A 27,929-nucleotide genomic window follows, 5' to 3' on the forward strand; every position below is an offset into this window, starting at 1 on the left:
TTTGATTTTAAATTCCTCGTGCTGGGAATAAAATAACTGCAACTCAACCTTCTGAAGAAAAAAAATAAGTTTCAAATATTGAAACTGGTTTACATCGAATTGGAACTGTTGGAAAGTAGTTTGAGCACAAACTTTGAACTTTCCCGCGGGGTTTATTCCCTGCACAGCTCGCCTCGCTTCCCACCCCAGTGAATCTGTATTGAATGTTTAGTGATTCAAGTGTGTGTGTTTAAGGGCTTGAGGGGGTTATTTGTGAGCCACAGAGTGGGGGGTAACTACCCCCTCCATGGGGCCGCGAGTACCGGGTCTGCGGGGTCCCAGCACCCTGATACCAACACCCTCAAGGTCTCTCCGATGCCCTGCTATCTCCAGCTCGCCCTCCCCTCCTTCCTTTCCGTTTGTGAATCGATTCTTACATTTCGTTGCCTCAATATCGGTCGCTTCACATGGAAGCAAATCATTGTCCGTACAACTTTGCAATGTTTCTGAGACAGGTTAAAACGCTGGAGAAATGTTAAATGTGACAAGAACGAATTCATCCGGTGGAGCAAAACCGTAAAAAATAAAACCGAGACAACAAAACAAACACAAGAACAAACTAGTTCATTAAACAAAAAATGAACAATGTTCCAAAATGTTTGTTTATACAAGTTACTGATATTCAGAAGCGGTCAATGCAAATTACTGCAGTAGAACCGGAATTACAGGGACTCTCAATACAAGAGAAAGTTTCGATGAATGAAGTTGGAGCTCTCTAACTACACGCGAGGGGAGCTTTGAATCACTTCAATTAATATTACATTGTATTATGTGTCCTGTATAAATCTGGACTCGGGCTGCGGGTATAAGGTTCGGTTAGATCTCTTTATACTTCCTTCCAAATGTGATCACCGAGTTACAAAATCCGGATTAACAGTACGCGCCTCAACAACTGGAAAACAAGCAGGTCATTTGCTCGGAGCAGGGAAATTAGGAGCCGTTCAGTAATCGAGCTCGGATCTGATACTGAGGAGTTTGGAACTGGAGTGGCTGCATGCTGGAGAATGTGTCTGCATCCTCTCCTGTGCTTATTTCTGTGTTTCTAGACTTAAACCAAGTAATTTGGAATTAATTGTCCCGGTTTCGGATACATGAGAACTGTTACTAACGGTATAAACAGGAAGAGTGGAAGGTCAGCAGATTCTCTTCGCTATTTCCAAAGTGGAGAGTCAGATTGTAAATCCCGAATGAAATTCAGTCTTATTCCCAGGACAGGTGTTTCTGCAGCAGGTACCCGGCGGGGCTGTGTCTGTGGGAAACGAGCTCTTCACATTTAGTTTAGATTTTATAACCGATGTTTAAGATTCCTGCAATGATGGCGATTTCATTAAATGATCAAAGCGTTAATGCGGGAGATTATTTCTGTTCAAAGTTCCGGCTGGTTTTATAGAGAAAGGTGATGTACTCACAGGAATCCGAGAAACTTCTCTTAAATCAATCAATCTATCAGATACGGGATCTACTTGGTGGAAGGGTCTCTCTCCACAGACCTGCTGAGTATTCCCAGCATTTTCTGTTTTTATATTATATATGAAATACGGGAGCACTTTCCCCCTTAGGAATCATTCTTTAACCCCGCCAGTTTCCAAGAAACGAAGACTAGGCGCACAAATGACAGAATAATTCAAGTTTCATTTTGTCTCTAAAATATTATAACAACATGTCAGACTTTAGTCGTGGGCTTTTTAAAAGTGCATTATTTTATATAATCTTTTAAAGCTAAGAATTGATTGGATTAAGTTATGTTATAATTCATTTATGTTGTAATTAATGTATATGTATATTATGTTATAACTTAAAATAAAGTTTATAAGTAAAGATCGGATTACACGGTCTCCCAGTCCATAGGGGGAACATCCAATTGGAATATGAACTATCTAGTATCAGAAGATAAATCAAGAGGAGAATTAATATAACGACCAGATCATGTACAATAACTTTCTGGAGATGTGTCTGTATTTAAACTATCTGTAGCAGCGCGCAATGGATTACAGTGTTCAGGACTGGTACAGTTTGTTAATTGCTCTTCACACCCCTAGAGTTTTGGTTATATTTATTATTTTAACATTGCAAAGTGTTTTTGTATAGCTGATTAAATTTGAAGGGCGGTAAAGCTTGAGGTATTTATTTTCTTGTGCCGCTTCCACACAAAAAAATCAACTGCCTAAAGTTTAAGGGGAAAGTTTTTTTTTAAATTGCAGCTCTGGTAATGTAACCTTACCGTCAAAAGCGGGAGGCCGAGCGGTCACCTCGCCGAGCCCGAGGATGTGGCTGTAGCAGTCAGTCTGGTGGGGCTCCCCCGTCTCTTGAAGGGATTTGGAAGAGAGGGGTGCGGAGCTAAGCAGGGATTGATCCTTTGCAAATCCCAGGATCACGTCGATGCTGTGAACTCGCGAACAGGCGCTTGGGCTCTTAACCATTTCGTGGAAGTGGCTGGGGGACAGGCAGGTCTGGTCCACGCCGCTCATTGCCGGCTCGAACCACGCATCCGGCCTTCAAAACACAAATCAGGACAAACAAAAAACATCTTTGCAAACACTTCGCTTGCAATTTCGTTGCAAACAACTTTCAAAAAAGTTATTTTTTTTAAGTTACAATGGCAAATACAGAACTCGACCTTCAAAAGTTTTAAAGGCTTCTTATCGCTCAGCAAAGATTATAAACTCCAACGAAATTAGAAAAACGCACCTCAAAAAATAAATAAACAGAAGCTCTGAATTTAAAGCGGTAAAAAGTCACAGTCGTGACAGTTTGCAAATTGATCATTTAGCTGGCGTTCCCTTTTTATAATGTAAAATATTCGCACGCCGAGAGGGAGCTTGCCAACAATCAGCTGTAGATGACGAACGGGAAAGAAAAAAATACTTACCTTCGATTAAATAAAAACCACGAAAATGGACAACTCCATGAAAACGCCCCCCCCCCCCGCACTCAGTTTATTTCCCGATTTCTCCCAGAGGGCTCCCCACACCATTCCCAGCAGCGCTCCCGCAATCTTTTAAGCTTTCCAGCTGTCGGTATAGAAGGGGGGGGGGGGGAATAAATCCCCGGGGATTAGCGGAGCTGGTTATTAGGAGAGACTTCCGCTTGACACTGATTGACACGAGTTTTTTTTAATGCTGTAATTGCCGCAAATACCCTTCACTTCAAGTTGCGATTCAGAGAAAGAGGAGGGCTTCTCTGAATGAACTGTCATCTCCGTCGGAAATATTCACTCTGTAAACTGGTGCCTTGGGTGCGAATCAAATGTTTAGACAACACTTTTTGTTCTTGTTTGGATGTGACTGCGGAGGAGCCCTTTCCTCCCTCGCACACCTCCATGTCAGTCTCAAGTTAGTTTCATAAACACCGAAGTGGGACCCCGCCCGAATGAAATTACTGCAATACAATTTAAGCAAGGGAAACCTGAATAAAGTATTTGTAATACAGGTTGGCAGCAGCGGCGCAATCTGCCTATATTCCCTACACTCTGTATCTATTTATATTGTGCTTCTGGAAAGGAGTTTTTCAAAGGTGTAAAACGGAAAAGCGAAGACTTCTGTGCTTTAAATCTGATATAACGCCACAACATGCTGGCTCAGTGGGTAGCACCCTCGCCTCTGAGTCAGAAGGTTGTGGGTTTAAGTCCCACTCCAGAGACTTGAGCACAGAAATCTAGGCAGACACTCCAGTGCAGTGCTGAGGGAGTGCTGCACTGTCGGAGGTGCCTTTTGGATGAGACATTAAACCGAGGCCTGGTCTGCTCTCTCAAAGATTCCATGGCACTATTTCAAAGAGCAGGGCAGTTATCCCCAGTGTCCTGGCCAATATTTATCCCTCAATCAACATCACTAAAAAACAGATTATCTGGTCATTATCACATTGCTGTTTGTGGGAGCTTGCTGTGCGCAAATAGGCTGCTGCACTCCCACATTTCAACAGTGACTACATTTCAAAAAGTGCTTTGAGATGGCTGGTGGTCCTGAAAGGTGCTATAGAAATGCAAGTCTTTCTTTCAATACAGAGCAGGTCAGTCAGTATCTGTAAAAAGAAAAGGTGGCTTAACCTTCGCTGGCTCCTGTTTCTGGAGTTCGAACTACTCCAGAACCCTTTCACACAATGTCGATCGACCTGACATATTTGTACAGTCATTTTGTCACAAAAATACTTTTAGAATAACCTGTAAAGTGGGTTTTGTATCATTTAAGTGGAGTTTATATAAAATTCCACTCCTTTCCACAGTATACAACACAGCTGGGATAACCAGTTCAATAAAGTGTCTCAGAGCCAATACACTGCCGGTATGAACAGCTCCATAGATTGTTAGAATTCGTATTCTTTGATTGTAGAAAATATTAACTGTCATCCTCAGCAACTGCGGATATTTGAAGGTATTTGAACTTACTGTTGGTATGGGGTCCGTGAACTTTCAGTTTCAAATAAGATTTGATGTGGGGGTTCAGGTTTTAAGGATTTCCCTTGTACAGAAAGGCATTCGAGAAACCCAGGTGAAGGGCAGAGTCTAACAGCGCAGAACAACAACAAGATCGAAAACAGGCAAAGAAAGCAGGCAATCGGACACACGTGACAGGGTGACACCGAGCATGTGTTTAAAAAACATGTCCATGGTGGGAGGAAGGCGAGACTGAGTGAGGCGAGGAGTTCCTTCGGTACTGGCAAAGGAAAGGGTCATGTAAGACACAGCCTCCTAGAAATGTTCATTCAATTCTACAACTCCAGAGAATCGATAAAAAAAACCACAAACTTTTATCAATAATTATTGCTTGTTGAATTTAATAAGGAAAAGCAGACAAACTATTTCTGCGATTAATCAAAATCTCTTGCAGTGAAAAATTGAAAACAGTACCCAAAGGGAAATGACCCACACCCTTCCCCAGAGCACTGACACCAGGTAAAATAACCCCCTCCCCCGGGCACCGGGTAAAATAACCCCCTCCCCCGGGCACCGGGTAAAATGACCCCCTCCCCCGGGCACCGTGTAAAATAACACCCTCCCCCGGGCACCGGGTAAAATAACCCCCTCCCCCAGGCACCGGGTAAAATAACCCCCTCCCCGGGCACCGGGTAAAATAACCCCCACCCCTGGGCACCGGGTAAAATAAACCCCACTCCCCTGGGCACCGGTAAAATAAATCCCCTCCCCTGGGCACCGGGTAAAATAACCACCTCCCCCGTGCACCGGGTAAAATAACTCCCTTCCCCTGGGCACCGGGTAAAATAACCCCCTCCCCCGGGCACCGGGTAAAATAACTCCCTCTCCCGGGCACTGGGTAAAATAACCCCCTCCCCCGGGCACCGGGTAAAATAACCCCCTCCCCCGGGCACTGGGTAAAATAACCCCCTCCCCCGGGCACCGGGTAAAATAACTCCCTTCCCCCGGGCACCGGGTAAAATAACCCCCTCCCCCCGGGCACCAGGTAAAATAACCCCTCCCCCGGGCACCGGGTAAAATATCCCCCTCCCCCGGGCACCGGGTAAAATATCCCCCTCCCCCGGGCACCGGGTAAAATAACCCCCTCCCCCGGGCACCGGGTAAAATAACTCCACTCCCCCGGGCACCGGGTAAAATAACTCCCCTCCCCCGGGCACCGGGTAAAATAACCCCCTCCCCCGGGCACCGGGTAAAATAACCCCCTCCCCCGGGCACCGGGTAAAATAACTCCCCTCCCCCTGGGCACCGGGTAAAATAACCCCCTCCCCCGGGCAACAGGTAAAATAACCCCCTTCCCGGGCACCGGGTAAAATAACCCCCTCCCCCGGGCAACAGGTAAAATAACCCCCTCCCCGGGCACCGGGTAAAATAACTCCCCTCCCCCTGGGCACCAGGCAAAATAACCCACTCCCCCGGGCACCGGGTAAAATAACCCCCTCCCCCTGGGCACCGGGCAAAAATAACCCCCTGCCCCGGGCACCGGGTAAAATAACGCCCTCCCCCTGGGCACCGGGTAAAATAACTCCCTCCCCCTGGGCACCGGGTAAAATAAATGCCGTCCCCTGGGCACCGGGTAAAATAACTCCCTCCCCCGGGCACCGGGTAAAATAACTCCCTCCCCTGGGCACCGGGTAAAATAATCCCCTCCCCCGGGCACCGGGTAAAATAACTCCCTCACCCGGGCACCGGGTAAAATAACTCCCTCCCCCGGGCACCGGGTAAAATAACTCCCTCACCCGGGCACAGGGTAAAATAATCCCCTCCCCCGGGCACCGGGTAAAATAAACCCCCCTCCCCTGGGCACCGGGTAAAATAACCCCCTCCCCCGGGCACCCGGTAAAATAACTCCCCTCGCCTGGGCACCGGGTAAAATAATCCCCTCCCACGGGCACCGGGTAAAATAACCCCTCCCCTGGGCACCGGGTAAAAAAAAAACCTCCCCTGGGCACCAGGTAAAATAACCCCCTCCCCCGGGCACCGGGTAAAATAACCACCTCCCCCGGGCAACGGGTAAAATAACCCCCTCCCCCGGGGGTAAAATAACCCCCTACCCCGGGCACCGGGTAAAATAACCCCCTCCCCCGGGGGTAAAATAACCCCCTACCACGGGCAACGGGTAAAATAACTGCCCTCCCCCGGGCACCGGGTAAAATAACCCTCTCCCCCGGGCACCGGGTAAAATAACGCCCTCCCCCTGGGCAACGGGTAAAATAACTGCCCTCCCCCTGGGCACCGGGTAAAATAACCCCCTCCCCCGGGCATCGGGTAAAATAAATCCACTCCCCCGGGCACCGGGTAAAATAATCCCCTCCCCCGGGCACCGGGTAAAATAACCCCCTCCCCCGGGCACCGGGTAAAATAACCCCCTCCCCCGGGCACCGGGTAAAATAACCCCCTCCCCCGGGCACCGGGTAAAATAACCCCCTCCCCCGGGCACCGGGTAAAATAACTCCCTCCCCCGGGCACCGGGTAAAATAACTCCCCTCCCCCGGGCACCGGGTAAAATAACTCCCCTCCCCCTGGGCACCGGGTAAAATAACCCCCTCCCGCGGGCAACAGGTAAAATAACCCCCTTCCCGGGCACCGCGTAAAATAACCCCCTCCCCCGGGCAACAGGTAAAATAACCCCCTCCCCGGGCACCGGGTAAAATAACTCCCCTCCCCCTGGGCGCCAGGCAAAATAACCCACTCCCCCGGGCACCGGGTAAAATAACCCCCTCCCCCTGGGCACCGGGCAAAATAACCCACTCCCCCGGGCACCGGGTAAAATAACGCCCTCCCCCTGGGCACCGGGTAAAATAACTCCCTCCCCCTGGGCACCGGGTAAAATAAATGCCGTCCCCTGGGCACCGGGTAAAATAACTCCCTCCCCCCGGGCACCGGGTAAAATAACTCCCTCCCCCGGGCACCGGGTAAAATAATCCCCTCCCCCGGGCACCGGTAAAATAACTCCCTCCCCCTGGGCACCGGGTAAAATAATCCCCTCCCCCGGGCACCGGGTAAAATAACTCCCCTCGCCTGGGCACCGGGTAAAATAATCCCCTCCCACGGGCACCGGGTAAAATAACACCTCCCCTGGGCACCGGGTAAAAAAAAACCTCCCCTGGGCACCGGGTAAAATAACCCCCTCCCCCGGGCACCGGGTAAAATAACCACCTCCCCCGGGCAACGGGTAAAATAACTCCCTCCCCCGGGCACCGGGTAAAATAACTCCCTCCCCCGGGCACCGGGTAAAATAACCCCCTCCCCGGGCACCGGGTAAAATAACCCCCTCCCCCGGGAACCGGGTAAAATAACCCCCTCCCCCGGGCACCGGGTAAAATAACCCCCTCCCCCGGGCACCGGGTAAAATAACTCCTCACCACCGGGCACCGGGAAAAATAACCCCCTCCCCCCAGTGACCGGGTAAAATTACCCCCTCCCCCCAGTGACCGGGTAAAATAACCCCCTCCCCCGGGCACCGGGTTAAATAACTCCCTCCCCCGGGCACCGGGTAAAATAACCCCCTCCCCCGGGCACCGGGTTAAATAACTCCCTCCCCCGGGCACCAGGTAAAATAACCCCCTCCCCCGGGCACCGGGTAAAATAACCCCCTCGCCCGGGCACCGGGAAAAATAACCCCCTCCCCAGGGCAACGGGTAAAATAACCCCCTCCACAGGGCACCGGGTAAAATAACCCCCTCCCCCAGGCACCGGGTAAAATAAACCCTCTCCCCCGGGCACCGGGTAAAATAAACCCCTCCCCCGGGCACTGGGTAAAATAAACCCCTCCCCTGGGCACCGGGTAAAATAAACCCCTCCCCCGGGCACCGGGTAAAATAACTCCCCTCCCCCGGGCACCGGGTAAAATAACCCCCCTCCCCCGGGCACCGGGTAAAATAACTCCCTCCCCCTGGGCACCGGGTAAAATAACCCCGTCCCCCGGGCACCGGGTTAAATAACTCCCTCCCCCGGGCACCGGGTAAAATAACCCCCTCCCCCGGGCACTGGGTAAAATAACCCCCTCCCCCGGGCAACGGGTAAAATAACCCCCTCCACCGGGCACCGGGTAAAATAACCCCCTCCCCCGGGCACCGGGTAAAATAAACCCTCTCCCCCGGGCACCGGGTAAAATAACCCCCTACCCCGGGCACCGGGTAAAATAAACCCCTCCCCCGGGCACCGGGTAAAATAACCCACTCCCCCGGGCACGGGGTAAAATAAACCCCTCCCCCGGGCACCGGGTAAAATAACTCCCTCCCCCTGGGCACCGGGTAAAATAACCCCCTCCCCCGGGCACCGGGTAAAATAACCCCCCTCCCCCGGCCGCCGGGTAAAATAACCACTCTCCTGGGCACCGGGTAAAATAACCCACTCCCCCGGGCACTGGGTAAAATATCCCCCCTCCCCCGGGCACCGGGTAAAATAACCCCCTCCCCCGGGGGTAAAATAACCCCCTACCCCGGGCAACGGGTAAAATAACTGCCCTCCCCCGGGCACCGGGTAAAATAACCCTCTCCCCCGGGCACCGGGTAAAATAACGCCCGCCCCGGGCACCGGGTAAAATAACCCCCTCCCCCGGGCACCGGGTAAAATAACCCCCTCCCCCGGGCACCACCGGGTAAAATAACCCCCTCCCCCGGGCACCGGGTAAAATTACCCCCTCCCCCGGGCACCGGGTAAAATAACCCCCTCCCCCGGGCACTGGGTAAAATAACTCCTCGGCACCGGGTAAAATAACACCCTCCCCCCGGGCACCAGGTAAAATTACCCCCTCCCCCCAGTGACCGGGTAAAATAACCCCCTCCCCCGGGCACCGGGTTAAATAACTCCCTCCCCCGGGCACCGGGTAAAATAACCCCCTCCCCCGGGCACCGGGTAAAATAACCCCCTCCCCCGGGCACCGGGAAAAATAACCCCCTCCCCCGGGCAACGGGTAAAATAACCCCCTCCACCGGGCACCGGGTAAAATAACCCCCTCCCCCAGGCACCGGGTAAAATAACCACTCTCCTGGGCACCGGGTAAAATAACCCACTCCCCCGGGCACTGGGTAAAATATCCCCCCTCCCCCGGGCACCGGGTAAAATAACCCCCTCCCCCGGGGGTAAAATAACCCCCTACCCCGGGCAACGGGTAAAATAACTGCCCTCCCCCGGGCACCGGGTAAAATAACCCTCTCCCCCGGGCACCGGGTAAAATAACGCCCGCCCCGGGCACCGGGTAAAATAACCCCCTCCCCCGGGCACCGGGTAAAATAACCCCCTCCCCCCGGGCACCACCGGGTAAAATAACCCCCTCCCCCGGGCACCGGGTAAAATTACCCCCTCCCCCGGGCACCGGGTAAAATAACCCCCTCCCCCGGGCACTGGGTAAAATAACTCCTCAACCCCGGGCACCGGGTAAAATTACCCCCTCCCCCGGGCACCAGGTAAAATTACCCCCTCCCCCCAGTGACCGGGTAAAATAACCCCCTCCCCCGGGCACCGGGTTAAATAACTCCCTCCCCCGGGCACCGGGTAAAATAACCCCCTCCCCCGGGCACCGGGTAAAATAACCCCCTCCCCCGGGAAAAATAACCCCCTCCCCCGGGCAACGGGTAAAATAACCCCCTCCACCGGGCACCGGGTAAAATAACCCCTCCCCCAGGCACCGGGTAAAATAAACCCTCTCCCCCGGGCACCGGGTAAAATAAACCCACTCCCCCGGGCAACGGGTAAAATAACCCCCTCCCCCGGGCACCGGGTAAAATAACCCCCTACCCCGGGCACTGGGTAAAAGAAACCCCTCCCCCGGGCACCGGGTAAAATAACCCCCTCCCCTGGGCACCGGGTAAAATAAACCCCTCCCCCGGGCACCGGGTAAAATAACTCCCCTCCCCCGGGCACCGGGTAAAATAACCCCCTCCCCCGGGCACCGGGTAAAATAACTCCCTCCCCCGGGCACCGGGTAAAATAACTCCCCTCCCCCGGGCACCGGGTAAAATAACTCCCCTCCCCCTGGGCACCGGGTAAAATAACCCCCTCCCCCGGGCAACAGGTAAAATAACCCCCTTCCCGGGCACCGGGTAAAATAACCCCCTCCCCCGGGCAACAGGTAAAATAACCCCCTCCCCGGGCACCGGGTAAAATAACTCCCCTCCCCCTGGGCACCAGGCAAAATAACCCACTCCCCCGGGCACCGGGTAAAATAACCCCCTCCCCCTGGGCACCGGGCAAAATAACCCCCTGCCCCGGGCACCGGGTAAAATAACGCCCTCCCCCTGGGCACCGGGTAAAAATAACTCCCTCCCCCTGGGCACCGGGTAAAATAAATGCCGTCCCCTGGGCACCGGGTAAAATAACTCCCTCCCCCGGGCACCGGGTAAAATAACTCCCTCCCCTGGGCACCGGGTAAAATAATCCCCTCCCCCGGGCACCGGGTAAAATAACTCCCTCACCCGGGCACCGGGTAAAATAACTCCCTCCCCCGGGCACCGGGTAAAATAACTCCCTCACCCGGGCACCGGGTAAAATAATCCCCTCCCCCGGGCACCGGGTAAAATAAAGCCCCCTCCCCTGGGCACCGGGTAAAATAACCCCCTCCCCCGGGCACCCGGTAAAATAACTCCCCTCGCCTGGGCACCGGGTAAAATAATCCCCTCCCACGGGCACCGGGTAAAATAACCCCTCCCCTGGGCACCGGGTAAAAAAAAACCTCCCCTGGGCACCGGGTAAAATAACCCCCTCCCCCGGGCACCGGGTAAAATAACCACCTCCCCCGGGCAACGGGTAAAATAACCCCCTCCCCCGGGGGTAAAATAACCCCTACCCCCGGGCACCGGGTAAAATAACCCCCTCCCCCGGGGGTAAAATAACCCCCTACCACGGGCAACGGGTAAAATAACTGCCCTCCCCCGGGCACCGGGTAAAATAACCCTCTCCCCCGGGCACCGGGTAAAAAAAACCCCTACCCCGGGCACTGGGTAAAATAAACCCCTCCCCCGGGGCACCGGGTAAAATAACCCCCTCCACCGGGCACCGGGTAAAATAACCCCCTCCCCCGGGCACCGGGTAAAATAAACCCTCTCCCCGTGCACCGGTAAAATAACCCCCTACCCCGGGCACTGGGTAAAATAAACCCCTCCCCCGGGCACCGGGTAAAATAACCCACTCCCCCGGGCACGGGGTAAAATAAACCCCTCCCCCGGGCACCGGGTAAAATAACTCCCTCCCCCTGGGCACCGGGTAAAATAACCCCCTCCCCCGGGCACCGGGTAAAATAACCCCCCTCCCCCGGCCGCCGGGTAAAATAACCACTCTCCTGGGCACCGGGTAAAATAACCCACTCCCCCGGGCACTGGGTAAAATATCCCCCCTCCCCCGGGCACCGGGTAAAATAACCCCCTCCCCCGGGGGTAAAATAACCCCCTACCCCGGGCAACGGGTAAAATAACTGCCCTCCCCCGGGCACCGGGTAAAATAACCCTCTCCCCCGGGCACCGGGTAAAATAACGCCCGCCCCGGGCACCGGGTAAAATAACCCCCTCCCCCGGGCACCGGGTAAAATAACCCCCTCCCCCGGGCACCACCGGGTAAAATAACCCCCTCCCCCGGGCACCGGGTAAAATTACCCCCTCCCCCGGGCACCGGGTAAAATAACCCCCTCCCCCGGGCACTGGGTAAAATAACTCCTCGGCACCGGGTAAAATAACACCCTCCCCCGGGCACCAGGTAAAATTACCCCCTCCCCCCAGTGACCGGGTAAAATAACCCCCTCCCCCGGGCACCGGGTTAAATAACTCCCTCCCCCGGGCACCGGGTAAAATAACCCCCTCCCCCGGGCACCGGGAAAAAATAACCCCCCTCCCCCGGGCAACGGGTAAAATAACCCCCCTCCACCGGGCACCGGGTAAAATAACCCCCTCCCCCAGGCACCGGGTAAAATAACCACTCTCCTGGGCACCGGGTAAAATAACCCACTCCCCCGGGCACTGGGTAAAATATCCCCCCTCCCCCGGGCACCGGGTAAAATAACCCCCTCCCCCGGGGGTAAAATAACCCCCTACCCCGGGCAACGGGTAAAATAACTGCCCTCCCCCGGGCACCGGGTAAAATAACCCTCTCCCCCGGGCACCGGGTAAAATAACGCCCGCCCCGGGCACCGGGTAAAATAACCCCCTCCCCCGGGCACCGGGTAAAATAACCCCCTCCCCCGGGCACCACCGGGTAAAATAACCCCCTCCCCCGGGCACCGGGTAAAATTACCCCCTCCCCCGGGCACCGGGTAAAATAACCCCCTCCCCCGGGCACTGGGTAAAATAACTCCTCACCCCCGGGCACCGGGTAAAATTACCCCCTCCCCCGGGCACCAGGTAAAAATTACCCCCTCCCCCCAGTGACCGGGTAAAATAACCCCCTCCCCCGGGCACCGGGTTAAATAACTCCCTCCCCCGGGCACCGGGTAAAATAACCCCCTCCCCCGGGCACCGGGTAAAATAACCCCCTCCCCCGGGAAAAATAACCCCCTCCCCCGGGCAACGGGTAAAATAACCCCCTCCACCGGGCACCGGGTAAAATAACCCCTCCCCCAGGCACCGGGTAAAATAAACCCTCTCCCCCGGGCACCGGGTAAAATAAACCCACTCCCCCGGGCAACGGGTAAAATAACCCCCTCCCCCGGGCACCGGGTAAAATAACCCCCTACCCCGGGCACTGGGTAAAAGAAACCCCTCCCCCGGGCACCGGGTAAAATAACCCCCTCCCCTGGGCACCGGGTAAAATAAACCCCTCCCCCGGGCACCGGGTAAAATAACTCCCCTCCCCCGGGCACCGGGTAAAATAACCCCCTCCCCCGGGCACCGGGTAAAATAACTCCCTCCCCCGGGCACCGGGTAAAATAACTCCCCTCCCCCGGGCACCGGGTAAAATAACTCCCCTCCCCCTGGGCACCGGGTAAAATAACCCCCTCCCCCGGGCAACAGGTAAAATAACCCCCTTCCCGGGCACCGGGTAAAATAACCCCCTCCCCCGGGCAACAGGTAAAATAACCCCCTCCCCGGGCACCGGGTAAAATAACTCCCCTCCCCCTGGGCACCAGGCAAAATAACCCACTCCCCCGGGCACCGGGTAAAATAACCCCCTCCCCCTGGGCACCGGGCAAAATAACCCCCTGCCCCGGGCACCGGGTAAAATAACGCCCTCCCCCTGGGCACCGGGTAAAATAACTCCCTCCCCCTGGGCACCGGGTAAAATAAATGCCGTCCCCTGGGCACCGGGTAAAATAACTCCCTCCCCCGGGCACCGGGTAAAATAACTCCCTCCCCTGGGCACCGGGTAAAATAATCCCCTCCCCCGGGCACCGGGTAAAATAACTCCCTCACCCGGGCACCGGGTAAAATAACTCCCTCCCCCGGGCACCGGGTAAAATAACTCCCTCACCCGGGCACCGGGTAAAATAATCCCCTCCCCCGGGCACCGGGTAAAATAAAGCCCCCTCCCCTGGGCACCGGGTAAAATAACCCCCTCCCCCGGGCACCCGGTAAAATAACTCCCCTCGCCTGGGCACCGGGTAAAATAATCCCCTCCCACGGGCAACCGGGTAAAATAACCCCTCCCCTGGGCACCGGGTAAAAAAAAACCTCCCCTGGGCACCGGGTAAAATAACCCCCTCCCCCGGGCACCGGGTAAAATAACCACCTCCCCCGGGCAACGGGTAAAATAACCCCCTCCCCCGGGGGTAAAATAACCCCCTACCCCGGGCACCGGGTAAAATAACCCCTCCCCCGGGGGTAAAATAACCCCCTACCACGGGCAACGGGTAAAATAACTGCCCTCCCCCGGGCACCGGGTAAAATAACCCTCTCCCCCGGGCACCGGGTAAAAAAACGCCCTCCCCCTGGGCAACGGGTAAAATAACTGCCCTCCCCCTGGGCACCGGGTAAAATAACCCCCTCCCCCCGGGCATCGGGTAAAATAAATCCACTCCCCCGGGCACCGGGTAAAATAAATCCCCTCCCCCGGGCACCGGGTAAAATAACCCCCCTCCCCCCGGGCACCGGGTAAAATAACCCCCTCCCCCGGGCACCGGGTAAAATAACTCCCTCCCCCGGGCACCGGGTAAAATAACTCCCCTCCCCCGGGCACCGGGTAAAATAACTCCCCTCCCCCTGGGCACCGGGTAAAATAACCCCCTCCCGCGGGCAACAGGTAAAATAACCCCCTTCCCGGGCACCGCGTAAAAATAACCCCCTCCCCCGGGCAACAGGTAAAATAACCCCCTCCCCGGGCACCGGGTAAAATAACTCCCCTCCCCCTGGGCGCCAGGCAAAATAACCCACTCCCCCGGGCACCGGGTAAAATAACCCCCTCCCCCCTGGGCACCGGGCAAAATAACCCACTCCCCCGGGCACCGGGTAAAATAACGCCCTCCCCCTGGGCACCGGGTAAAAATAACTCCCTCCCCCTGGGCACCGGGTAAAATAAATGCCGTCCCCTGGGCACCGGGTAAAATAACTCCCTCCCCCGGGCACCGGGTAAAATAACTCCCTCCCCCGGGCACCGGGTAAAATAATCCCCTCCCCCGGGCACCGGGTAAAATAACTCCCTCCCCCTGGGCACCGGGTAAAATAATCCCCTCCCCCGGGCACCGGGTAAAATAACTCCCCTCGCCTGGGCACCGGGTAAAATAATCCCCTCCCACGGGCACCGGGTAAAATAACACCTCCCCTGGGCACCGGGTAAAAAAAAACCTCCCCCGGGCACCGGGTAAAATAACCCCCTCCCCGGGCACCGGGTAAAATAACCCCCTCCCCCGGGAACCGGGTAAAATAACCCCCTCCCCCGGGCACCGGGTAAAATAACCCCCTCCCCCGGCACCGGGTAAAATAACCCCCTCCCCCGGGCACCGGGTAAAATAACTCCTCACCACCGGGCACCGGGAAAAATAACCCCCTCCCCCCAGTGACCGGGTAAAATTACCCCCCTCCCCCCAGTGACCGGGTAAAATAACCCCCTCCCCCGGGCACCGGGTTAAATAACTCCCTCCCCCGGGCACCGGGTAAAATAACCCCCTCCCCCGGGCACCGGGTTAAATAACTCCCTCCCCCGGGCACCGGGTAAAATAACCCCCTCCCCCGGGCACCGGGTAAAATAAAACCCCTCCCCCGGGCACCGGGAAAAATAACCCCCTCCCCAGGACAACAGGTAAAATAACCCCCTCCACCGGGCACCGGGTAAAATAACCCCCTCCCCCAGGCACCGGGTAAAATAAACCCTCTCCCCCGGGCACCAGGTAAAATAACCCCCTCCCCCGGGCACCGGGTAAAATAACCCCCTCGCCCGGGCACCGGGAAAAATAACCCCCTCCCCAGGGCAACGGGTAAAATAACCCCCTCCACAGGGCACCGGGTAAAATAACCCCCTCCCCCAGGCACCGGGTAAAATAAACCCTCTCCCCCGGGCACCGGGTAAAATAAACCCCTCCCCCGGGCACTGGGTAAAATAAACCCCTCCCCTGGGCACCGGGTAAAATAAACCCCTCCCCCGGGCACCGGGTAAAATAACTCCCCTCCCCCGGGCACCGGGTAAAATAACCCCCTCCCCCGGGCACCATGTAAAATAACTCCCTCCCCCTGGGCACCGGGTAAAATAACCCCCTCCCCCGGGCACCGGGTTAAATAACTCCCTCCCCCGGGCACCGGGTAAAATAACCCCCTCCCCCGGGCACTGGGTAAAATAACCCCCTCCCCCGGGCAACGGGTAAAATAACCCCCTCCACTGGGCACCGGGTAAAATAACCCCCTCCCCCGGGCAACGGGTAAAATAACCCCCTCCACCGGGCACCGGGTAAAATAACCCCCTCCCCCGGGCACCGGGTAAAATAAACCCTCTCCCCCGGGCACCGGGTAAAATAAACCCTCTCCCCAGGGCACCGGGTAAAATAAACCCTCTCCCCCGGGCAACGGGTAAAATAACCCCCTCCCCCAGGCACCGGGTAAAATAACCCCCTACCCCGGGCACTGGGTAAAATAAACCCCTCCCCCGGGCACCGGGTAAAATAACCCACTCCCCCGGGCACGGGGTAAAATAAACCCCTCCCCCGGGCACCGGGTAAAATAACTCCCTCCCCCTGGGCACCGGGTAAAATAACCCCCTCCCCCGGGCACCGGGTAAAATAACCCCCCTCCCCCGGCCGCCGGGTAAAATAACCACTCTCCTGGGCACCGGGTAAAATAACCCACTCCCCCGGGCACTGGGTAAAATATCCCCCCTCCCCCGGGCACCGGTAAAATAACCCCCTCCCCCGGGGGTAAAATAACCCCCTACCCCGGGCAACAGGTAAAATAACTGCCCTCCCCCGGGCACCGGGTAAAATAACCCTCTCCCCCGGCACCGGGTAAAATTAACGCCCGCCCCGGGCACCGGGTAAAATAACCCCCTCCCCCGGGCACCGGGTAAAATAACCCCCTCCCCCGGGCACCACCGGGTAAAATAACCCCCTCCCCCGGGCACCGGGTAAAATTACCCCCTCCCCCGGGCACCGGGTAAAATAACCCCCTCCCCCGGGCACTGGGTAAAATAACTCCTCGGCACCGGGTAAAATAACACCCTCCCCCGGGCACCAGGTAAAATTACCCCCTCCCCCCAGTGACCGGGTAAAATAACCCCCCTCCCCCGGGCACCGGGTTAAATAACTCCCTCCCCCGGGCACCGGGTAAAATAACCCCTTCCCCCGGGCACCGGGTAAAATAACCCCCTCCCCCGGGCACCGGGAAAAATAACCCCCTCCCCCGGGCAACGGGTAAAATAACCCCCTCCACCGGGCACCGGGTAAAATAACCCCCTCCCCCAGGCACCGGGTAAAATAACCACTCTCCTGGGCACCGGGTAAAATAACCCACTCCCCCGGGCACTGGGTAAAATATCCGCCCTCCCCCGGGCACCGGGTAAAATAACCCCCTCCCCCGGGGGTAAAATAACCCCCTACCCCGGGCAACGGGTAAAATAACTGCCCTCCCCCGGGCACCGGGTAAAATAACCCTCTCCCCCGGGCACCGGGTAAAATAACGCCCGCCCCGGGCACCGGGTAAAATAACCCCCTCCCCCGGGCACCGGGTAAAATAACCCCCTCCCCCGGGCACCAACGGGTAAAATAACCCCCTCCCCCCGGGCACCGGGTAAAATTACCCCCTCCCCCGGGCACCGGGTAAAATAACCCCCTCCCCCGGGCACTGGGTAAAATAACTCCTCACCCCCGGGCACCGGGTAAAATTACCCCCTCCCCCGGGCACCAGGTAAAATTACCCCCTCCCCCCAGTGACCGGGTAAAATAACCCCCTCCCCCGGGCACCGGGTTAAATAACTCCCTCCCCCGGGCACCGGGTAAAATAACCCCCTCCCCCGGGCACCGGGTAAAATAACCCCCTCCCCCGGGCACCGGGAAAAATAACCCCCTCCCCGGGCAACGGGTAAAATAACCCCCTCCACCGGGCACCGGGTAAAATAACCCCCTCCCCCAGGCACCGGGTAAAATAAACCCTCTCCCCCGGGCACCGGGTAAAATAAACCCACTCCCCGGGCAACGGGTAAAATAACCCCCTCCCCCGGGCACCGGGTAAAATAACCCCCTACCCCGGGCACTGGGTAAAAGAAACCCCTCCCCCGGGCACCGGGTAAAATAACCCCCTCCCCTGGGCACCGGGTAAAATAAAACCCCTCCCCCGGGCACCGGGTAAAATAACTCCCCTACCCCGGGCACCGGGTAAAATAACGCCCTCCCCCGGGCACCGGGTAAAATAACTCCCTCCCCCTGGGCACCGGGTAAAATAACCCCCTCCCCCGGGCACCGGGTTAAATAACTCCCTCCCCCGGGCACCGGGTAAAATAACCCACTCCCCCGGGCACCGGGAAAAATAACCCCCTCCCCCGGGCAACGGGTAAAATAACCCCCTCCACCGGGCAACGTGTAAAATAACCCGCGCCCCCGGGCACCGGGTAAAATAAACCCTCTCCCCCGGGCAACGGGTAAAATAACCCCCTCCCCCGGGCACCGGGTAAAATAACCCCCTACCCCGGGCACTGGGTAAAATAAACCCCTCCCCCGGGCACCGGGTAAAATAACCCCCTCCCCCGGGCACCGGGTAAAATAACTCCCTCCCCCTGGGCACCGGGTAAAATAACCCCCTCCCCCGGGCACCGGGTAAAATAATCCCCCTCCCCCGGGCGCCGGGTAAAATAACCACTCTCCTGGTCACCGGGTAAAACAACCCCCTCCCCCGGGCACTGGGTAAAATATCCCCCCTCCCCCGGGCACCGGGTAAAATAACCCCCTCCCCCGGGGGTAAAATAACCCCCTACCCCGGGCAACGGGTAAAATAACTGCCCTCCCCCGGGTACCGGGTAAAATAACCCTCTCCCCCGGGCACCGGGTAAAATAACGCCCTACCCCGGGCACCGGGTAAAATAACACCCGCACCGGGCACCGGGTAAAATAACCCCCTCCCCCGGGCACCGGGTAAAATAACCCCCTCCCCCGGGCACCACCGGGTAAAATAACCCCCTCCCCCGGGCACCGGGTAAAATAACCCCCTGCCCCGGGCACCGGGTAAAATAACCCCCTCCCCCGGGCAACAGGTAAAATAACCCCCTCCCCCGGGCACCGGTAAAATAACTCCCCTCCCCCGGGCACCGGGTAAAATAACCCCCTCCCCCCGGGCACCGGGTAAAATAACCCCCTCCCCCAGGCACTGGGTAAGATAACCCCCCTCCCCCGGGCACCGGGTAAAATAACCCCCCTCCCCCGGGCACCGGGTAAAATAACTCCCCTCCCCCGGGCACCGGGTAAAATAATTCCCCTCCCCCGGGCACCAGGTAAAATAACACCCCTCCCCCGGGCAATGGGTGAAATAACCCCCTCCCCCGGGCACCGGGTAAAATAACCCCCTCCCCCGGGCACCGGGTAAAATAACCCCCTCCCCCCGGCACCGGGTAAAATAACCCCCGCCCCCCGGGCACTGGGTAAAATAACTGCCTTCCCCTGGGCACCGGGTAAAATAACTCCCTCCCCCGGGCACCGGGTAAAATAACCCCCTCCCCGGGGCACCGGGTAAAATAACTCCCTCCCCCGGGCACCGGGTAAAATAACTCCCCTCCCCCCTGGGCACCGGGTAAAATAACTCCCCTCCCCCCGGCACCGGGTAAAATAACCACCTCTCCGGGCACCGGGTAAAATAACCCCCACCCCAGGCAACAGTTAAAATAACCCCTCCGCCCCGGCACCAGGTAAAATAACCCCCTCCCCCGGACACTGGGTAAAATAACCCCCTCCACAGGCAACAGGTAAAATAACCCACCCCTCCGGCAACAGTTAAATAACCCCCTCCCCCGGGCAACAGGTTAAATAACCCCCTCCCCCGGACACCGGGTAAAATAACCCCCGTCCCCCAAGAAGCAGGTAAAATAACCCCCCTCCCCCGGGCACCAGCTAAAATAAACCCTCTCCCCCGGGCACCGGGTAAAATAACAGCCCTCCCCCGGGCACCGGGTAAAATAACCCCCTCCCTCGGGCACCGGGTAAAATAACCCCCCTCCCCCAGGCACCGGGTAAAATAACCCCCTCCCCCGGACAACAGTAAAATAACCTCCTCCCTCGGGCACCGGGTAAAATAACACTCTCCCTCGGGCACCGGGTAAAATAACCCCCTCCCCCGGGCACAGGGTAAAATAACCCCCCTCCCCCGGGCACCGGGTAAAATAACTCCCCTCCCCCGGGCACCGGGTAAAATAACCCCCTCCCCGGGCACCGGGTAAAATATCCCCCCTCCCCCGGGCACCGGGTAAAATAACCCCCTCCCCCGGCACCGGGTAAAATAACTCCTCCCCCGGGCAACAGGTAAAATAACCCCCTCCCCGGGCACCGGGTAAAATAAGTCCCCTCCCCCGGGCACCGGGTAAAATAACCCCCTCCCCCGGGACCGGGTAAAATAACCCCCTCCCCCGGGCACCGGGTAAAATAACCCCCTCCCCCGGGCACCGGGTAAAATAACCACCTCCCCCAGGCACTGGGTAAGATAACCCCCCTCCCCCGGGCACCGGGTAAAATAACTCCCCTCCCCTGGGCACCGGGTAAAATAACCCCCTCCCACGGGCACCGGGTAAAATAACCCCCTCCCCCCGGCACCGGGTAAAATAACCCCCTCCCCCGGGCACTGGGTAAAATAACTGCCCTCCCCTGGGCACCGGGTAAAATAACTCCCTCCCCTGGGCACCGGGTAAACTAACTCCCCTACCCCGGGCACCGGGTAAAATAACCCCCTCCCCCGGGCACCGGGTAAAATAACCCCCTCCCCCGGGCACCGGGTAAAATAACCACCTCCCCCAGGCACTGGGTAAGATAACCCCCCTCCCCCGGGCACCGGGTAAAATAACTCCCCTCCCCTGGGCACCGGGTAAAATAAACCCCCTCCCACGGGCACCGGGTAAAATAACCCCCTCCCCCCCGGCACCGGGTAAAATAACCCCCTCCCCCGGGCACTGGGTAAAATAACTGCCCTCCCCTGGGCACCGGGTAAAATAACTCCCTCCCCTGGGCACCGGGTAAACTAACTCCCCTACCCCGGGCACCGGGTAAAATAGCCCCCTCCCCTGGGCACCGGGTAAAATAACTCCCTCCCCCGGGCACCGGGTAAAATAACCCCCTCCCCGGGCAACAGGTAAAATAATTCCCCTCCCCCGGGCACCAGGTAAAATAACACCCCTCCCCCGGGCAATGGGTAAAATAACCCCCTCCCCTGGGCACCGGGGAAAATAACCCCCTCCCACGGGCACCGGGTAAAATAACCCCCTCCCCCCGGCACCGGGTAAAATAACCCCCTCCCCCGGGCACTGGGTAAAATAACTGCCCTCCCCTGGGCACCGGGTAAACGAACTCCCCTCCCCCGGGCACCGGGTAAAATAGCCCTCTCCCCTGGGCACCAGGTAAAATAACTTCCTCCCCCGGGCACCGGGTAAAATAACCCCCTCCCCGGGGCACCGGGTAAAATAACTCCCCTCCCCCGGGCACCGGGTAAAATAACTCCCCTCCCCCCTGGGCACCGGGTAAAATAACTCCCCTCCCCACGGCACCAGGTAAAATAACCCCCTCCCCCGGACACTGGGTAAAATAACCCCCCCCCCCGGCAACAGGTAAAATAACCCCCTCCCCCGGCCAACAGGTAAAATAATCCCCTCCCGCCCCGGACACCGGGTAAAATAACCCCCCTGTCCCGGGCACCGGGTAAAATAACACCCCTCCCCCGGGCACCGGGTAAAATAACCCCCTCCCTCGGGCACCGGGTAAAATAACCCCCCTCCCCCGGGCACCGGGTAAAATAACCCTCTCCCCCGGGCCGGGGAAAAATTACCCCCTCCCCCGGGCACTGGGTAAAATAACCCCCTCCCCCGGGCACCGGGTAAAATAACCCCCTCCACCGGCAGCAGGTAAAATAACCCCCCTCCCCTGGGCACCGGGTAAAATAAACCCCTCCCCCGGGCACCGGGTAAAATAACCCCCTTCCCAGGGCAACAGGTAAAATAACCCCCCTCCCCTGGGCACCGGGTAAAATAAGCCCCTCCCCCGGGCACCGGGTAAAATATCTCCCCTCCCCAGGACACCGGGTAAAATAACTCCCCTCCCCCGGGCACCGGGTAAAATAACACCCTCCCCCGGGGACCGGGTAAAATAACACCCTCCCCCGGGCACCGGGTAAAATAACCCCCTCCCCCGGGCAACAGGTAAAATAACTCCCCTCCCCTGGGCACCGGGTAAAATAAACCCCTCCCCCGGGCACCGGGTAAAATAACTTCCCTCCCCCTGGCACCGGGAAAAACAACCCCCTCCCCCGGGCACCGGGTAAAATAACCCCCTCCCCCGGGCACAGGGTAAAATAACCCCCCTCCCCCGGGCACCGGGTAAAATAACCCCCTCCCCCGGGCACCGGGTAAAATAACCCCCTCCCCCGGGCACCGGGTAAAACAACTCCCCTCCCCCGGGCACCGGGTAAAATAACCCCCTCCCCCGGGCACCGGGTAAAATAACCCCCCTCCCCCGGGCACCGGGTAAAATAACCCCCTCCCCCGGGCACCGGGTAAAATAACCCCCTCCCCCGGGCACAGGGTAAAATAACCCTCTCCCCCGGGCACCAGGTAAAACAACTCCCCTCCCCCGGGCACCGGGTAAAATTAACCCCTCCCCCCAGTGACCGGGTAAAATAACCCCCTCCCCCGGGCACCGGGTAAAATAACTCCCTCCCTCGGGCACCGGGTAAAAGAACCCCCTCCCCCGGGCACCGGGTAAAATAACCCCCTCCCCCGGGCACCGGGTAAAATAACCCCCTCCCCCGGGCACCGGGAAAAATAACCCCCTCCCCCGGGCACCGGGTAAAATAACCCCCTCCCCCGGGCACCGGGTAAAATAAACCCCTCCCCCGGGCACTGGGTAAAATAACCCCCTCCCCCGGGCAACAGGTAAAATAACCCCCTCCCCCGGGCACCGGGTAAAATAACCCCCTCCCCCGGGCACCGGGAAAAATAACCCCCTCCCCCGGGCACCGGGTAAAATAACTCCTCGGCACCGGGTAAAATAACACCCTCCCCCGGGCACCAGGTAAAATTACCCCCTCCCCCCAGTGACCGGGTAAAATAACCACCTCCCCCGGGCACCGGGTTAAATAACTCCCTCCCCCGGGCACCGGGTAAAATAACCCCCTCCCCCGGGCACCGGGTAAAATAACCCCCTCCCCCGGGCACCGGGAAAAATAACCCCCTCCCCCGGGCAACGGGTAAAATAACCCCCTCCACCGGGCACCGGGTAAAATAACCCCCTCCCCCAGGCACCGGGTAAAATAACCACTCTCCTGGGCACCGGGTAAAATAACCCACTCCCCCGGGCACTGGGTAAAATATCCCCCCTCCCCCGGGCACCGGGTAAAATAACCCCCTCCCCCGGGGGTAAAATAACCCCCTACCCCGGGCAACGGGTAAAATAACTGCCCTCCCCCGGGCACCGGGTAAAATAACCCTCTCCCCCGGGCACCGGGTAAAATAACGCCCGCCCCGGGCACCGGGTAAAATAACCCCCTCCCCCGGGCACCGGGTAAAATAACCCCCTCCCCCGGGCACCACCGGGTAAAATAACCCCCTCCCCCGGGCACCGGGTAAAATTACCCCCTCCCCCGGGCACCGGGTAAAATAACCCCCTCCCCCGGGCACTGGGTAAAATAACTCCTCACCCCCGGGCACCGGGTAAAATTACCCCCTCCCCCGGGCATCAGGTAAAATTACCCCCTCCCCCCAGTGACCGGGTAAAATAACCCCCTCCCCCGGGCAACAGGTAAAATAACCCCCTCCCCGGGCACCAGGTAAAATAACTCCCCTCCCCCTGGGCACCAGGCAAAATAACCCACTCCCCCGGGCACCGGGTAAAATAACCCCCCTCCCCTGGGCACCGGGCAAAATAACCCCCTGCCCCGGGCACCGGGTAAAATAACGCCCTCCCCCTGGGCACCGGGTAAAATAACTCCCTCCCCCTGGGCACCGGGTAAAATAAATGCCGTCCCCTGGGCACCGGGTAAAATAACTCCCTCCCCCGGGCACCGGGTAAAATAACTCCCTCCCCTGGGCACCGGGTAAAATAATCCCCTCCCCCGGGCACCGGGTAAAATAACTCCTCACCCGGGCACCGGGTAAAATAACTCCCTCCCCCGGGCACCGGGTAAAATAACTCCCTCACCCGGGCACCGGGTAAAATAATCCCCTCCCCCGGGCACCGGGTAAAATAAACCCCCCTCCCCTGGGCACCGGGTAAAATAACCCCCTCCCCCGGGCACCCGGTAAAATAACTCCCCTCGCCTGGGCACCGGGTAAAATAATCCCCTCCCACGGGCACCGGGTAAAATAACCCCTCCCCTGGGCACCGGGTAAAAAAAAACCTCCCCTGGGCACCGGGTAAAATAACCCCCTCCCCCGGGCACCGGGTAAAATAACCACCTCCCCCGGGCAACGGGTAAAATAACCCCCTCCCCCGGGGGTAAAATAACCCCCTACCCCGGGCACCGGGTAAAATAACCCCCTCCCCCGGGGGTAAAATAACCCCCTACCACGGGCAACGGGTAAAATAACTGCCCTCCCCCGGGCACCGGGTAAAATAACCCTCTCCCCCGGGCACCGGGTAAAATAACGCCCTCCCCCTGGGCAACGGGTAAAATAACTGCCCTCCCCCTGGGCACCGGGTAAAATAACCCCCTCCCCCGGGCATCGGGTAAAATAAATCCACTCCCCCGGGCACCGGGTAAAATAACCCTCTCCCCCGGGCACCGGGTAAAATAACGCCCGCCCCGGGCACCGGGTAAAATAACCCCCTCCCCCGGGCACCGGGTAAAATAACCCCCTCCCCCGGGCACCACCGGGTAAAATAACCCCCTCCCCCGGGCACCGGGTAAAATTACCCCCTCCCCCGGGCACCGGGTAAAATAACCCCCTCCCCCGGGCACTGGGTAAAATAACTCCTCACCCCCGGGCACCGGGTAAAATTACCCCCTCCCCCGGGCACCAGGTAAAATTACCCCCTCCCCCCAGTGACCGGGTAAAATAACCCCCTCCCCCGGGCACCGGGTTAAATAACTCCCTCCCCCGGGCACCGGGTAAAATAACCCCCTCCCCCGGGCACCGGGTAAAATAACCCCCTCCCCCGGGCACCGGGAAAAATAACCCCCTCCCCTGGGCAACGGGTAAAATAACCCCCTCCACCGGGCACCGGGTAAAATAACCCCCTCCCCCAGGCACCGGGTAAAATAAACCCTCTCCCCCGGGCACCGGGTAAAATAAACCCACTCCCCCGGGCAACGGGTAAAATAACCCCCTCCCCCGGGCACCGGGTAAAATAACCCCCTACCCCGGGCACTGGGTAAAAGAAACCCCTCCCCCGGGCACCGGGTAAAATAACCCCCTCCCCTGGGCACCGGGTAAAATAAACCCCTCCCCCGGGCAACCGGGTAAAATAACTCCCCTCCCCCGGGCACCGGGTAAAATAACCCCCTCCCCCGGGCACCGGGTAAAATAACTCCCCTCCCCCTGGGCACCGGGTAAAATAACCCCCTCCCCCGGGCAACAGGTAAAATAACCCCCTCCCCGGGCACCAGGTAAAATAACTCCCCTCCCCCTGGGCACCAGGCAAAATAACCCACTCCCCCGGGCACCGGGTAAAATAACCCCCTCCCCCTGGGCACCGGGCAAAATAACCCCCTGCCCCGGGCACCGGGTAAAATAACGCCCTCCCCCTGGGCACCGGGTAAAATAACTCCCTCCCCCTGGGCACCGGGTAAAATAAATGCCGTTCCCTGGGCACCGGGTAAAATAACTCCCTCCCCCGGGCACCGGGTAAAATAACTCCCTCCCCTGGGCACCGGGTAAAATAATCCCCTCCCCCGGGCACCGGGTAAAATAACTCCCTCACCCGGGCACCGGGTAAAATAACTCCCTCCCCCGGGCACCGGGTAAAATAACTCCCTCACCCGGGCACCGGGTAAAATAATCCCCTCCCCCGGGCACCGGGTAAAATAAACCCCCCTCCCCTGGGCACCGGGTAAAATAACCCCCTCCCCCGGGCACCCGGTAAAATAACTCCCCTCGCCTGGGCACCGGGTAAAATAATCCCCTCCCACGGGCACCGGGTAAAATAACCCCTCCCCTGGGCACCGGGTAAAAAAAAACCTCCCCTGGGCACCGGGTAAAATAACCCCCTCCCCCGGGCACCGGGTAAAATAACCACCTCCCCCGGGCAACGGGTAAAATAACCCCCTCCCCCGGGGGTAAAATAACCCCCTACCCCGGGCACCGGGTAAAATAACCCCCTCCCCCGGGGGTAAAATAACCCCCTACCACGGGCAACGGGTAAAATAACTGCCCTCCCCCGGGCACCGGGTAAAATAACCCTCTCCCCCGGGCACCGGGTAAAATAACGCCCTCCCCCTGGGCAACGGGTAAAATAACTGCCCTCCCCCTGGGCACCGGGTAAAATAACCCCCTCCCCCGGGCATCGGGTAAAATAAATCCACTCCCCCGGGCACCGGGTAAAATAAATCCCCTCCCCCGGGCACCGGGTAAAATAACCCCTCCCCCGGGCACCGGGTAAAATAACCCCCTCCCCCGGGCACCGGGTAAAATAACTCCCTCCCCCGGGCACCGGGTAAAATAACTCCCCTCCCCCGGGCACCGGGTAAAATAACTCCCCTCCCCCTGGGCACCGGGTAAAATAACCCCCTCCCGCGGCAACAGGTAAAATAACCCCCTTCCCGGGCACCGCGTAAAATAACCCCCTCCCCCGGGCAACAGGTAAAATAACCCCCTCCCCGGGCACCGGGTAAAATAACTCCCCTCCCCCTGGGCGCCAGGCAAAATAACCCACTCCCCCGGGCAACGGGTAAAATAACCCCCTCCCCCTGGGCACCGGGCAAAATAACCCACTCCCCCGGGCACCGGGTAAAATAACGCCCTCCCCCTGGCACCGGGTAAAATAACTCCCTCCCCCTGGGCACCGGGTAAAATAAATGCCGTCCCCTGGGCACCGGGTAAAATAACTCCCTCCCCCGGGCACCGGGTAAAATAACTCCCTCCCCCGGGCACCGGGTAAAATAATCCCCTCCCCCGGGCACCGGGTAAAATAACTCCCTCCCCCTGGGCACCGGGTAAAATAATCCCCTCCCCCGGGCACCGGGTAAAATAACTCCCCTCCCCCTGGGCACCGGGTAAAATAACTCCCTCCCCCTGGGCACCGGGTAAAATAAATGCCGTCCCCTGGGCACCGGGTAAAATAACTCCCTCCCCCGGGCACCGGGTAAAATAACCCCCTCCCCCAGGCACTGGGTAAGATAACCCCCCTCCCCCGGGCACCGGGTAAAATAACTCCCCTCCCCCGGGCACCGGGTAAAATAATTCCCCTCCCCCGGGCACCAGGTAAAATAACACCCCTCCCCCGGGCAATGGGTGAAATAACCCCCTCCCCCGGGCACCGGGTAAAATAACCCCCTCCCCCGGGCACCGGGTAAAATAACCCCCTCCCCCCGGCACCGGGTAAAATAACCCCCGCCCCCGGGCACTGGGTAAAATAACTGCCTTCCCCTGGGCACCGGGTAAAATAACTCCCTCCCCCGGGCACCGGGTAAAATAACCCCCTCCCCGGGGCACCGGGTAAAATAACTCCCTCCCCGGGCACCGGGTAAAATAACTCCCCTCCCCCCTGGGCACCGGGTAAAATAACTCCCCTCCCCCCGGCACCGGGTAAAATAACCACCTCTCCCGGGCACCGGGTAAAATAACCCCCACCCCAGGCAACAGGTAAAATAACCCCTCCGCCCCGGCACCAGGTAAAATAACCCCCTCCCCCGGACACTGGGTAAAATAACCCCCTCCACAGGCAACAGGTAAAATAACCCAGCCCTCCGGCAACAGTTAAAATAACCCCCTCCCC

General features: G+C 58.3%; 1 protein-coding gene across 2 annotated transcripts in view; it reads right to left on the reverse strand.

The window, feature by feature from the left end:
* Positions 1-27,929, reverse strand: part of rx1 (retinal homeobox gene 1) — a 54,086-nt gene that overhangs the window by 6,033 nt on the left and 20,124 nt on the right. Inside the window, exon 2 of one of the 2 annotated variants that reach the window (XM_086004844.1) lies at positions 2,261-2,532. In XM_086004844.1, coding sequence (XP_085860970.1) covers positions 2,261-2,507 — 247 coding nt within the window. In that variant the 5' untranslated portion in view covers positions 2,508-2,532. Of the gene's footprint in view, positions 1-2,260; positions 3,018-27,929 lie in introns of those variants that run through there. The other variant, XM_086004843.1, reaches the window with a different exon arrangement.

This window comes from Somniosus microcephalus, chromosome 13, assembly GCF_052327205.1.
Source record: "Somniosus microcephalus isolate GS21.2 chromosome 13, FLI_Smic_1.0, whole genome shotgun sequence".
In the NCBI taxonomy this organism is placed as follows: Eukaryota; Metazoa; Chordata; class Chondrichthyes; order Squaliformes; family Somniosidae; genus Somniosus; species Somniosus microcephalus.